This window comes from Fistularia commersonii, chromosome 3, assembly GCF_037954325.1.
Source record: "Fistularia commersonii isolate RoL2024-O1a breed Wild chromosome 3, RoL_Fcom_v1.0, whole genome shotgun sequence".
Taxonomy (NCBI): Eukaryota; Metazoa; Chordata; class Actinopteri; order Syngnathiformes; family Fistulariidae; genus Fistularia; species Fistularia commersonii.
This window is the reverse complement of record NC_141286.1, coordinates 10,765,292-10,777,464: the sequence shown is the minus strand read 5'-3', so window position 1 is coordinate 10,777,464 and position 12,173 is coordinate 10,765,292. Positions and strand designations below refer to the sequence as shown.

The window sequence follows — 12,173 nt, the reverse complement described above, 5'->3', positions numbered from 1 at the left end:
AAGGGTGGGGGAGGAGCTTCAGATCAGGGTTTTTTTTGGGGGGGGGGGACAGAAGATACAGCCTTGAGCAAGATAATGATGCTGAAATGAGAGGGGGATGGGGTGGGGGTGGGGGCAGCAGATGGATGGAGCCGAGACAGGAGAAAGAAAACCCTGAAAATGGATTCTCACCCCTTCTAGGATATTCACTTGGTCTTATCCATCCTGTGCGTGAGCGCGTGCGCGCACACACCCACAAGCACACACACCCTTCAGTGTTCTGCAGTACTGCAGTGTGCTAACACTCACACACAAAGTGTGTTATGGACACAAGAAAAATGGAGGGGGGGCTTCCCTTTCACACACACACACACACACACACACACACATACACCTGCATGAAGTCCATTGAATGAGCTCAACCAACGAGCACATAAGTTCACAACCCCACGCCCCAGCACTACAGAGGAGGTGGAAGAAGGTTTCAGGAGGAAGAGCCTTGCTGACCTCTGAGACAAGGGGCAGGTGGAGATGGAGGAGGAGGTTGGGCTTAAGACACCATGACTTCCATCTGCTCCAGACCTCCACACATATCCAGCAGGTGTGAGGGAAAATTAAACCAGGGGGGTTCTTCTGTGGACCAACAGTACTACTTCTCTGGAACTAGGTGACATTTTCTATGGAACTGGGTGACTTCTTCTCTGGAACTAGGTGACATTTTCTATGGAACTGGGTGATTTCTTCTCTGGATCTAAGTGACTTCTTCTTTGAAACCATGTGACTTCTGTGGAACCAGATGACTTCTTAATCTGCTAGTACCTGCTGCTGTAGAATAATGCAGACAGATGCAGACCCCAATTAACCCACATGCAGAGGTACACACACACACACACACAGGCGTACAGTGGTGGGCTCTTCCTCCTCTGAATTAGTGATGAAGAGCAGAGCTGTTGAATTATTCAGTGGCACCAGAGAGGGAAAGTTGCTGAAACCAAACAAGGTTCTGGCCCAGTGAGGAGCTTCTGACTCCGCAGGTCGGGGGGGGGTTAGACTGCAGCAGTGGACACTGGGCGAGGCTCAGTCCCCGATTGCCACCGATGCTGACACACTGCGGGGGAAGCCTCCCAGCCCTTCACTATGAACCCAGAACTTTTGGGTCACTTCCGGACGGTTTCTCTGTCGGCCCAATGACAGCTGGAGCCAAACACAGCCGCCGCTGTGGTTAGGAGACGGGGTTTAGCATGAACAGCTCAGCTGTCAATCAAATGCATGCAGCCAATCTGTCACTTGCACCTACATACAGTTTGGAGACTTCAATGAACCTGCTGACCAGGGGGGAACCACAGACAATGTGGAGAGAACCTAAGCAAGAGATCATGGAGAGAACATGAAGAGAACCCATCAAGGACAACATGAGAGAACCTGAGCAGGAGACCATGGAGTAAACTAAGGAGTACTCAGGCAGGAGATCATTGAGAGAACCACAGGCGGGGTATCATAGAGACAACCTGGCGAGAACCCAGGCAGGAGAACATGGAAAAAAACTGAAGAGAGCCCAAGCAGGAGAACATGGAGCGAGCCCAAGCAAGATATCATGGAGAGAACATGGAGAGAATCCAGGCAGGAGGTCATGGAGAGAACACACGAGGAGAACCCGGTTGTCCACCCTCCACCCACACAAAGCTCCTGTCCTGAGGTACCAGCGACGGTTCAGATGTTGCTGCATTCTGTGGGTTCTCCAGTGAACCGAAGTTCCCCCGTTGCCTCCTACCTCGTGACAGTCCTGGAGGAACCTCTGGAGCTCCCATTGGTCGTTGAGTTTCTCCAGCCACTGCTGAGCCAGCTCCCGGTTCTGGTTCCCCCTGAGGATGGCACACAGTGCAGGTGAAGGACCGTCACCAGATCTCCATATGTCTACTTTCACCCCGGTTATGAAAAGCGGCACATGACAGGAGGAGTTTCTCCCTGAAGACCATGGAACTTTTGTTGGTCTTCAGCTGCAGGTACCTGCTGGCTAGCGTGTCGATGCGCTCCCTGATGCGTTCCGAGTAGATGTTGTTCTGACTGATCAGGCTCTCTCCGGCCTCGATCACGGCCTTGATGCGATGAAGGTTAAGCTCCATGGTGGTGGTGAAGTCCTTGTGCTTCTTGATAGCGGCCTCCACTGTCTCCACCGTGGTGGGCAGTTCCACGTGGGCCAGCGCCGACTCCTACAGGAGGGGAGGAAGGAGGTCACTTCCTGCTTTCTCAGGAGAACTCAAAGTTCTCGTGAGTTGTGGGCAGGGTCTACGAGGACTTCTCCTGGAGTTCTGCGTCTGGGTTTCTCACCAGGTCAATTTAGAAGATTCAGATGATGTGATGCATAAGTTCAACCACATAGTGTCCTGACATTTGAAGGAACAGTCACTCGCCTGGTTATTGATGAAGGACTCAGCCTGTTTGACGTCTCGCAGGAACAGGTGGAAGATGTGGGCCTGGACCAGGACCTCCCTCCTGCTCTCCCACATCTCTAGAAGCTTGTTCCATCCCACATCCAGCTTCTGGAGCCACTGCTGAAGGGCAGCCTGCGGTAGCGGCGCCTCCTCCGACTCCAGCAGCTCGTTCATGGCCTGCAGACGCTCATAGTCTTCCTCGTACCTGTGGGGAGAACCCTGCAGTTACTCCAACTCTCTGAGAAGGTGACCAGGTCAAGAAACCCAGTGTGATCCCTCACCGGCTGATCTCCTCCTTGAGGGAGGCATGCTTGTTGATCAGCTTCTCTGCCTCCTCCAGGTCGTTGGGCAGAAGGTCGGAGGCTGCGGCCGTTTGGGTCTGGACCAGCCAAGTGAGGAATGAGTCCAGGTCCTGAAAGTCCCAGACAGAGAGAGATTTCCAGGCTTTGAATGTTCGATCTTCTCTACAACATTCTCCTGCTTCACTATCTCCTCAGCATACCCGTACCTGTATGAAGCTCTGCAGCCTGCTCGCCACCGTCAGCGAGTCCTCGCAGCCCTGCAGGGTCTGTTTCAGCTCCTCCCACTCCACACTGATACCATCGAAGGGCACCAGGACCTCCATGGCTTGGCCCGAGTGGACCGTGGCCAGGTGCTCTGCTTCCTCCTGCAGAAGCAACCGTCATACCACCACGGTTACAACCACGAGAAGAAGAAGAATGGGATGAAGACAGACAGAACGGAGCCACCCCCGCTAAGGCCTAGCAGATGTTCTACTGGTTTGGGTAGATGTTGTCTTCTAGCCGACATAGTTTCTCATCATGCCCGACCTGCAGATGGAGAAGTTTGGGCTCCAGGACGGACAAGGCTCCTTCCATGGTGGATAGACGCCTCTGTAGGGCCATGACCCCCCCCAGGTCGCTGCCCACGTACTGGGTAGCATCAATGGCCTTTCTCTTCTCCTGGATCTGGGACTTGATCTCGGCACACTCCAGCAGGTAGTTCTGCAGCCGCAGCATGGAGTCGAGCTGGTCCTTCTTCTGCTCCACCAGCTCCACGATGCTGTTCCACCTGGTGGGAGGGACACACACACACAAACACACACACACACACACACACACACACACACACACACACACACAGCGCTCTACCAAAATCTGATGGCACGCTCACCATATGGAACATCTCAGGGTGATGGAGATCCTCCACCTCGACTGAGGGGTGGTGGCTTATTGCATTTTCACTAGATGTTTATGTTTGAGATGAGCCTCATGGTAACTATTGAAAGACAGCTGCTAGGACCTTATGGAGATGCTCCACTCCTTCCTGAATGGTAGATGGCGCTGCCATAGGCGGTGGAGACAGTGGACTGAGAAGAGAGGGGGCACCTACCTGGAATTCAGATGGTCCTGACACCCTCTGACCTCCGTGGAAGAGGGGTGACCCCCATCCAGAAGCTGCTGAACAATCTGGTTGACGTCCAAGATCCTTCCCATTAGGCTGTTCATCTCCTGATCCAGGGATTCGAACCTGCGTTTCCAAATAACAGACAAATATTAGGACGGGCAACATCTGCTAGTTCCTCCTTTGGTGGTTCTACCTTCTTCCTCACCTGTGAGCCACCACCTCCACATCCTCCAGTCGTTCTGGGATCTCCATCTTGTTCAGCCACTGCTCCTTCTCGTCGATCCACAGCTCGCAGGCGTTGACCTCACTGAACATGCGGTAGACGGCCAGCGCATCGTGGAGCCACTGCTGCCGAAGGACCCCGACCTCCGCCACCTCCGTGTACAGCTGCTCCACTTCGCTCATCCGCACCTGCACCTCCTGCAGGGAGGAATACAGTCATTTGGCAGATGCTTTATCCAAGGAGAAAGGATGGACCTCCTCACATCTGCTCCAGAGAAAAAATCTAGATGTTTCCTGCACTCCTCGCCCACCTCCTGCTCTCGGTACTGCAGAGGCAGCGCCACCATGTGCTTGTGCAGCGCTACCACATGCACCCGGTGCTTCTCGATGTTCTCTCCGACGCCTCGGTGTTTCTTCAACAAGGACTGGGTTGAGTACTCATCGTGGCCAAAGTCCTCACTGGAAACTAGCCGGTAGGCATCCTGCAGCCAGGCCACCAGGTCATCCGACTCAGTGGAGAACTGAAAGAAGTTCAGCGCCTCCTGCAGGTTGCCCAGGTGTTGCGCGGCCTGGTCCTCTAGCCTCTTCCACTCGCCCTTCACATCCATGATTCTCTCCTGGATCCCCGCCGTGCCGAAGCTCTTCTCACTCAGGATCTGTTTTCCTCGCTTGATGGTGTTCTGAAGAAGCCATGAAGAGCATTTTACAGCATTTTAGAAAGGATAACCACCGAGACGTCCAACCATTCAACCTCTAATTCACACCTCCAGACAATTTCATTCGATCTGATTTTTGGACTGTGGGAGGAACATGGAGAACCTGGAGGGAACCCAGGCAGGAGAACACGGAGACTCAGGACAAGGAGAACCCGCTTTTTGGACTTTGCACCGATGGCATGATTAGTTAGCAAGGAACAAGCTGATATCGTTGGAAGCAGATGTTCCTTAGGATGCTCTGGCTTACGGAAGCAATCGTGGACTGAAAGCATGAAGTCGCACCTGCAGCACGGAGCGGTGGGCAAGCAGCTCTCCAGCCAGGGTCTTGTGCTTCTGCAGAAGCCTCAGCACACCACTCAGGTCCTTGCCATGACCCTGAGCGCCCAGGATGGAGCTCTTCTCCCGGATCCAGGCATCGGACTCCTCCAGTTCCTTCAAAGAGGAACCGCCAAAGCCATCAGAGACTTCATGCTTGGGACTAAGCCCCACCCCTGGATGGGTCTCATCACTTCCTCCCACCTGGAAAAATGCCCACAGGTGCCTCGACTCCTCCAGCTCCGCTCGCCTTTTGTCCGCCAACTGTTTCAGCTCCTCCAGGCACGAAGAAACGTGGTTGACTCGGTTGCAGATCACCTGTGGGTCGCATGGCTGGTACCCTGTGACACACACACACACATATCCAAACACAGATCAGATTACATGGGTCGATCCATTCTGCAGTTGTTTGAAGGTCAAGCGTATCTTCGCCGTCACCGAAGTGAAATGGACACCTGATCATCATGCATTGATCTTTACGAAGGCGCAGTATGCTTGTGCAGTTTTGCTGCGGCTAACTGCTAGCAATCGTTGGAAGGCGCTAAGGTTAGCCGCTAGTCCCGGTAGCAACTGTGCGACTCACAGTTAACATGGTGCCTCAACCAATGTTTTGTATGAAGATGTCCTTCCCTACATTTTGACCTCCTCAGATTTTCCTGTTCCCCAAATTCAGCCAAGATGGCACCTATTCTGCACATCTTCTGAGTCACCACCAGCCCTGATACAGTTGAAAGTGGAGCTGCCTACCCTCGATGGTGGTGAACTTCAGCGCTGCCGAGTTGAGCGTCTCCACCCTCTCAGCCTGCACGCAGATGTCGGCCTCCTGCAGCCCGTGCTTCTGCAGCAAGTCGTCCACCTCCAGCAGATGCTTCCCGAAGTCCTTCGACAGCAGCTGGACCTAGAGGCATGGAGGAGGCGGGGTTCAACTTGGACACTCATTCACACCCACACCTCTTCAATGGACCCACAGACTTTTTTTGGACTGCAGGAAGGAGACATGGAGATAACCCAGGTAGAAGACCATGAAGACTCCAGAAACCTAGATGTGAAGGTTCCTGGAGTCTTTGTCCTCGGGTCTTTATTTTTCCTCCAGTGACGCTCGTCCTCAGATCGATTTCCACATCAGAACTACGAAGATGAAAACCATCAGACTCCTCAGCAGAACTCCTACCTGTGTGTCCTCCATCCAGTCGATCATGTAGACCATGTCCTGAAAGGTCTTCTGCAGGGCCAGGTTCTTCTCCAGTCGGGTTCTCCTTCCGGCCACCAGTTCCTTCAGAAGACCCCACTGCCCCAGGATGTTCTCCTTCCGCGCCAGGATGCGCCGGATGTCATAATACCCTTCCACCTCCATCTCGGCGGCAAGCTCAACCACCACGCTTATGCGCTCCTCATAAGAGGCGATGTCGGCCTCGATGGCCTCATGTTTCTTCATTGCTGCCTCCACTGCCGGCAGGTCGTAACCAAAGTTGTCCTGTATGGAGAAGGGTGGGGGTGGACGGGGGGTTGGTACACCAAGAAGGAGAAGGTGGAGACCATAGCCCGGGTTCTAAAACCGTTACCTGGGAGACGAGTCTCTGGTTCTCATTGAGCCACGCTTGTCTCATGGTGGTCTTGTGGTCGAAGCGCTGGGCCAGCAGTTCCAGCTTCTCCTGGCGGATCAGCTCCTTGCGTAGGGCCACCCCCCTCTCATGTTCCGCCTTCTCAAGCCTCTCCCAAGCCTGGACAAGACAGAGTGAGAGGACACGTTTGCAACCTGAAGTATCGCCAAAGAGACCACATATTATGGGATATTCGACACTTTGCCAGTAAAGGAAGTAGGGTCTCATCCATTCGTGACCGCTGGGATTACTCTTGATTACACTTGACTTTGGCCAAGTGGGAAGAGATGTCTTTCTGCTTGTAAACCTCCATAATTCAAAAGAAGTACAAAGTCTGAATTTTTTGGAAGAAATACAGATGGATCCAGGCTTAAAGTTCACTGAGGAGGTGAAGATGCTAAAAATCTTGGCTAATGGGAGCTGCGTGGTGTCGGTACATCAGGGGCGGGGAATGCTAATGGGGAGGAACCTCAGTCATCGGGGGAAAACAAGAGAAGATGGTGGTTGTATGACCTTGTTGATGTCTGAGATAAGCTTCCCGTCATGAGGCACGTAGGGTTTCTGGTTGTTGGCTCTCAGTTTGCTTTGGATGGTGAAGAGGAGGACCTCCAAGTTCCCTTTCTCCTGGAACCTACGTGAGAAATGGATAACACAAATGAGAGGGGGAGTGGAACTTACCATGTCGGCAGCCCCTCTGCAAGGGGTGTGTGTGTGTGTGTGGGGGGGTCCAGAATAACAAATGAAAAATTGGGTATTCCACTGCTAGCTAACATGCTAATGTGTGTTCAAGGGACAATGGAAAAAACAAACGTGACGCTCGAACAACTCGTGCAAGCGCTCTCTCCATGATAACATGGGAAAACAAGAACAAAAAACCCGCTGGGGTTTAACTTTGATAAGTTGGGACTGTGAGAAGCCCTTGAGATTGTGTATGTGTGAGTGTGTGTGTGTTTGAGTGTGTACGTGTTTGTGTGTGTGGTCCATGATCCTGACGATGGCGGACAAAAAGCTCAAGGCTTGGTGGCTCCGTATTCGACTGTCGGCTCGCATCAACACGGACGGCATAATGGAGCCCCACGCCACCTTGTATTCACCCCTGGTGGGGGTGTAAAGAACGTCCCAGAGGGTGGGGGGGGCACGCGCACAGACACACACATACACACTTTGTGTTCAGCTGAAGCTTGAGAACATATAAAATCATCCGGGGATGCTAACAACATGGCGCCAAACAACCACCCGCCTGACCTGGACGCCATCTTTGACTGACAGCTGTCAATCACACCGCAAGCCCCTCCAGAGAGGATGTCCAAAAACCACTGGGTGGTGGTGGTGGTGAGGGGTCGAACACTGTCCTCAGATTCGGTTGGATTTCTAGTTTTGACTATTTGATGTCTGAACTGACCTTCATGGTGCCAAAAAACATTTTGGACAAACACACACACACACCTGATGCTGCAGCCGAATGATAGTATAACAATGCTACGCTCAGGATCTGTAGATCCGGTTTGGAGATAGACTACGCCATTGTTCTCCATCTGGTGGTTTCATACAAAAATATTTGGACTCCAGCCTGAGGAGAAGGCCTACTTGATGGGCTTCTCAATGGTGCAGTAGGTGGTGAAGGCCTGCAGCTGCTGCTGGACGCCCGTCAGCGAGTTGGCGAACTTCTGGTTGCTGATGACGGCAATGGTCTTCTCTATCCACTCCAACAGGTCCGATGCCAGGGCCTCATAGCGGTGGATGATCTTCATCGCCTCCACACAGTTGTCCAGGACCTGAGGCGGGTAGAAGATGAGACAGGAGGACCTGTTCTCAAGGTTCTCCCTGCATTACCTTCTCTTGATGAAGGTATTCCATCATTTTACCTGGACTTGCAGTGCGTTTGCGAGTGCATGTGTGAGTGTGTCTGAATGCACACGGCATTTTTTGGTACCTTGCCAACGCGCTTGCCCTCCACAATGAGGGCCTTCATCTTGGAGAAGTAGTGGTAGTAGGACACAACGTAGGTGATGATGGACTTCTCATCGGGGTTCTCTGTGTTCACATCTGCAGGGGAGGGGGGGACAGGTTGGTTAGCGCTTGGTAAATCTCCAGGCTGGTGGCCAGAGTATGGGTTACTGCTAAGGACAACCACATCTCCATCAGGGGACATCAGTCAGACAACGGTCTGTAAATATCTTCTCAAGATGAGGCTGAAGCACTTCCTTCCTGTAGATTTTCCAAGTAAAAGCCTCCTCACCCTCTGGATCCAGGAGCTTGGTGAGGCCCAGGTGCTGCTCCGCCACAGTGAAGGCCTGTTGCAGGTTGTGCGTGGCGTTGGACCTTGTCAGCTTGTGGAACTCGATCAGATCCGGCCTGTGCCTGTGGATGAGGGCGTTGAAGGCCAGCCCGTCTCTCCAGCAGGTGGTGAAGTTCTGGATGTTGACCTCGGGGTACCTGAGGCAGAGGTGGAAGCGTGAGTCAGGCGACAGGAGGAAGGGTTAGATCTGGGCTTTCAGTGCCGCTTACCCTGCTGTCTTCATCTGGCACCACAGCAGCAACGCGTCCTTAGCTGAGCGAGTTTCCCGGTTGTCCTCCGTTTCAATCTTGATCACTTGGATCTGAAGCAGAAGCACCAGTCAGTTACCATGCACACACACACACACACACACACACACACACTTAAAATCAAGGCTCGTCTGGCTGTCAACCCTCCCCCCACCCTGGTTAGATGTTAAGGTTTCAGCAGAAGTTCTCAAACTCAAAAGTGACTTCTAAAATGGCCAGTGGGGAGAAGGTTGGCCAGCAGTGTGTGGGAGTTGCAGCCAATCTGGGCTGGCGAGAGGCGGGGCTAAAGCCGGCCCGGCTGCCAGCTTAGTGTTCTAACTGTCACTCATGGACTCTGGACCAGGACGTGAAGAACCTGGTCTGGGATGGGAAAAGAAGGGGGCAAGGCTTGGCCTTGGAGACAGGCAGAGAGCAGAGACGTTCACCTGCTGCAGCTGGGCTCCACCAGAAGGGCCCCAGGGGTCCAGACCGACCCAGGGATACCTGGAGTTCCCCAGGGAGGAGCAAGAGGACCACAGCGCTTGGGTCGAACTACTGAGTATTTCGCCAATACTACCAGAACCAGCTACGAAGACGTGATATTTGTACATAAGGAATATTAATAATTCAACAACTACTACTATTACTTATACTAATAGTAATAATTACAATAGTAATCATTCATTCATTCATTAATTCATTCATTATCTATACCACCTATCCTGCAGACAGGGCTGCCAGGGGGGGCGGAGCCTATCCCAGCTGCGATTGGTTAAGAGGCGGCGTTCACCCCGGACCAATCAAAGGGACTCATATAGGCATGTATAACATTCATCTTCTTCACACGTCTGGACAATGCAGGGTCTTCGGTGAGCCTCCTGCATGATTGGGGACTGGGAGGAATCCAGAGGAACCCAAAGAAGACACATGGAGAAAATGGAGACTCCACACCAATCCAACCAGGGACCTTCTGGCTGTGAGGAGGAAGCACAAACCCCTGTGCCACCGTGGAGCCCAATAGTAATAACAAATCAAAATACATGTTTGTATTCAAAACAAAAGGCATACATATATGTGTATACACATTTATACATGTATATATATATGTATTCCCATTTCCTATTAATATTGTTATAAATAGGATAGAGGTGTAAAGAGGACCAAACTTATTGATGTATAGATGAAGATGGATTGTTGTGTGGCAGATTAAACTTGAACACTGATGGCTGGCTGGATCAGTGTGTGTGTGTGTGTGTGTGTGTGTGTGTGTGTGTGTGTGTTTGTGTGTGTGTGTATAAATACATTAGGATCACCTCCGCCTTTTGTCAGTGAGCCCCCACAGACACCCACTTACACACACACACACCCCCGGGTACAATCACTGCGGTGGTTCGGTCCAAACCTGCTGACCGAGCAGACTCACACTCGCTCCACTGGGGAGGGAGGGAAACAGCGAGGACAGGGACATGGGCCACACCATTGGTCGGAACTGCTGTGGCTTTCTGCAGGGGGCGGAGCTTATCCCCACTAACATTAGGTAAAGGGCAGGGTTTTATTTGCTGGGTTCAGTTGTCAATAAAAGAGACACTTTTTCATTCACACCTAGAGAGTCCTCAATGAACCTGCCGACTGGTTTAGGATCGTGGCAGGGAGATGGAGAACCTACAGATAACTCAGGCAGAAGAACCTGGAGAACCTACCAAAGAAAACCCTGTCCATTAAAGCCAGGGAATGCTTCCTGACAAGACGAGCCAGCACAGTGATGCAGCCCCGGGCATCAGCTGCACTCATATGATCCCAGTTTGTGTGTGTGTAAAGATGTGAGGACGGGGTGTGACTGACAGGAAGCGAGATGTCCAGATTCCCTGATAGGGTAGATATGGAGCCCAGCAAGTGCATTATGTTTGTCCTTGAGTAAACTGGAAAGAGTCTGCCATCTCCTCCCCCCTCCGCTGGGTGACATTCACGTTTCATCCCGCCTCTGTCGCTGGCTGATGATGCAGCATCACCTGACTAGGTGTGGATGTCTGTGATTGACAGCTGGAGTTAAGCCCCGCCTCCCCCTCTGTGGTCAGGTGATGACGCATCGGGGGGCAAAGGTCACCGCAGGTAGCTACCAATGTCTGAAAGGCCTACATGTTTGAAATCCATGTTTTCAGGAATACCAGCAGTGTTTGCATTGCCCCCCCCCCCCCCCCCCCCCCCAACACACACACACACACACACACAATGATCCCTACATACTCTTATCTGAGCATCTGCATTGTCTCTGCCCTGCAAGGAGGCGGAGCCTGATGCAAGCCCCTCCCTGTATGCAGTGTACGCTCACCTGGAAGCGGAGGATAATGGTCCAGATGAGGCCCAGGGTAAGGCGGTGGTTCCCATCCACGATGTCGTGGGAGCCGACATTCTCCAGGTGAACCCGCTGCTCCTTGAGGAACTGGAGTGCCTTGTCCACATTCTCCAGGCAGTGGATCCGCATGCGTCCCCGTGTCGGCCTCGGCTGCAGGGGGCGGAGCATTAGCGACCGAGCCAAAGTTTCAAGGTTAAATCTCTGCTAATAATGACAGCATTCCCACCAGCAGCTCCCCGCTGAGGACCTCCAGCAGCCTGGTCAGCATGTAGCCGTCCCGGAGATCGTTGTAGAGATCGGATATACGGCAGGACACCCGGGCCAGGTGAGAGTTGACCCATTTGGTGAAAGTCTTCTTCTGCACCGCATCACGTTCATCTGGGGGGGGGGGGGGGGTTATTACCCATTAATAACAATTTCACTTGAGTATGAAAGGAGATTTCTTGGTTCGGAGATGTTCTCCTGCTATGTCTGCACCTGCCAGAGCCTTGATGCGCGAGCACTCAAACAGCTTGGAGCTGGTGCACTCTGTCTCCCAGAACCCTGAGCTGACTGGCCGGTTGTTGTTGTTGAGCTGGCACTGGGCTTCGGCGTTGTCCAGGTCGGGGGAGGCATTAGCCAT

The 12,173-nt window shown here is 52.7% G+C and overlaps 1 protein-coding gene across 1 annotated transcript in view; it reads right to left on the bottom strand.

Moving 5' to 3' along the window:
* The window catches only part of sptbn4b (spectrin, beta, non-erythrocytic 4b), a 27,867-nt gene extending 15,694 nt beyond the window's left edge, over window positions 1-12,173 (bottom strand). Inside the window, exons 1-22 of the mRNA XM_086178093.1 lie at window positions 12,029-12,173; window positions 11,778-11,929; window positions 11,528-11,701; window positions 9,181-9,272; window positions 8,912-9,108; window positions 8,606-8,718; window positions 8,260-8,447; window positions 7,186-7,303; window positions 6,634-6,792; window positions 6,243-6,545; window positions 5,819-5,969; window positions 5,276-5,412; window positions 5,039-5,188; window positions 4,352-4,720; window positions 4,024-4,238; window positions 3,804-3,941; window positions 3,242-3,482; window positions 2,920-3,078; window positions 2,693-2,823; window positions 2,391-2,616; window positions 1,987-2,189; window positions 1,751-1,841 (exon numbers count right to left, since the gene is read on the bottom strand). Of these exons, the coding sequence (XP_086034219.1) occupies window positions 1,751-1,841; window positions 1,987-2,189; window positions 2,391-2,616; window positions 2,693-2,823; window positions 2,920-3,078; window positions 3,242-3,482; window positions 3,804-3,941; window positions 4,024-4,238; window positions 4,352-4,720; window positions 5,039-5,188; window positions 5,276-5,412; window positions 5,819-5,969; window positions 6,243-6,545; window positions 6,634-6,792; window positions 7,186-7,303; window positions 8,260-8,447; window positions 8,606-8,718; window positions 8,912-9,108; window positions 9,181-9,272; window positions 11,528-11,701; window positions 11,778-11,929; window positions 12,029-12,173 (3,852 nt within the window). The remainder of the gene's footprint in view (window positions 1-1,750; window positions 1,842-1,986; window positions 2,190-2,390; window positions 2,617-2,692; window positions 2,824-2,919; window positions 3,079-3,241; window positions 3,483-3,803; window positions 3,942-4,023; window positions 4,239-4,351; window positions 4,721-5,038; window positions 5,189-5,275; window positions 5,413-5,818; window positions 5,970-6,242; window positions 6,546-6,633; window positions 6,793-7,185; window positions 7,304-8,259; window positions 8,448-8,605; window positions 8,719-8,911; window positions 9,109-9,180; window positions 9,273-11,527; window positions 11,702-11,777; window positions 11,930-12,028) is intronic.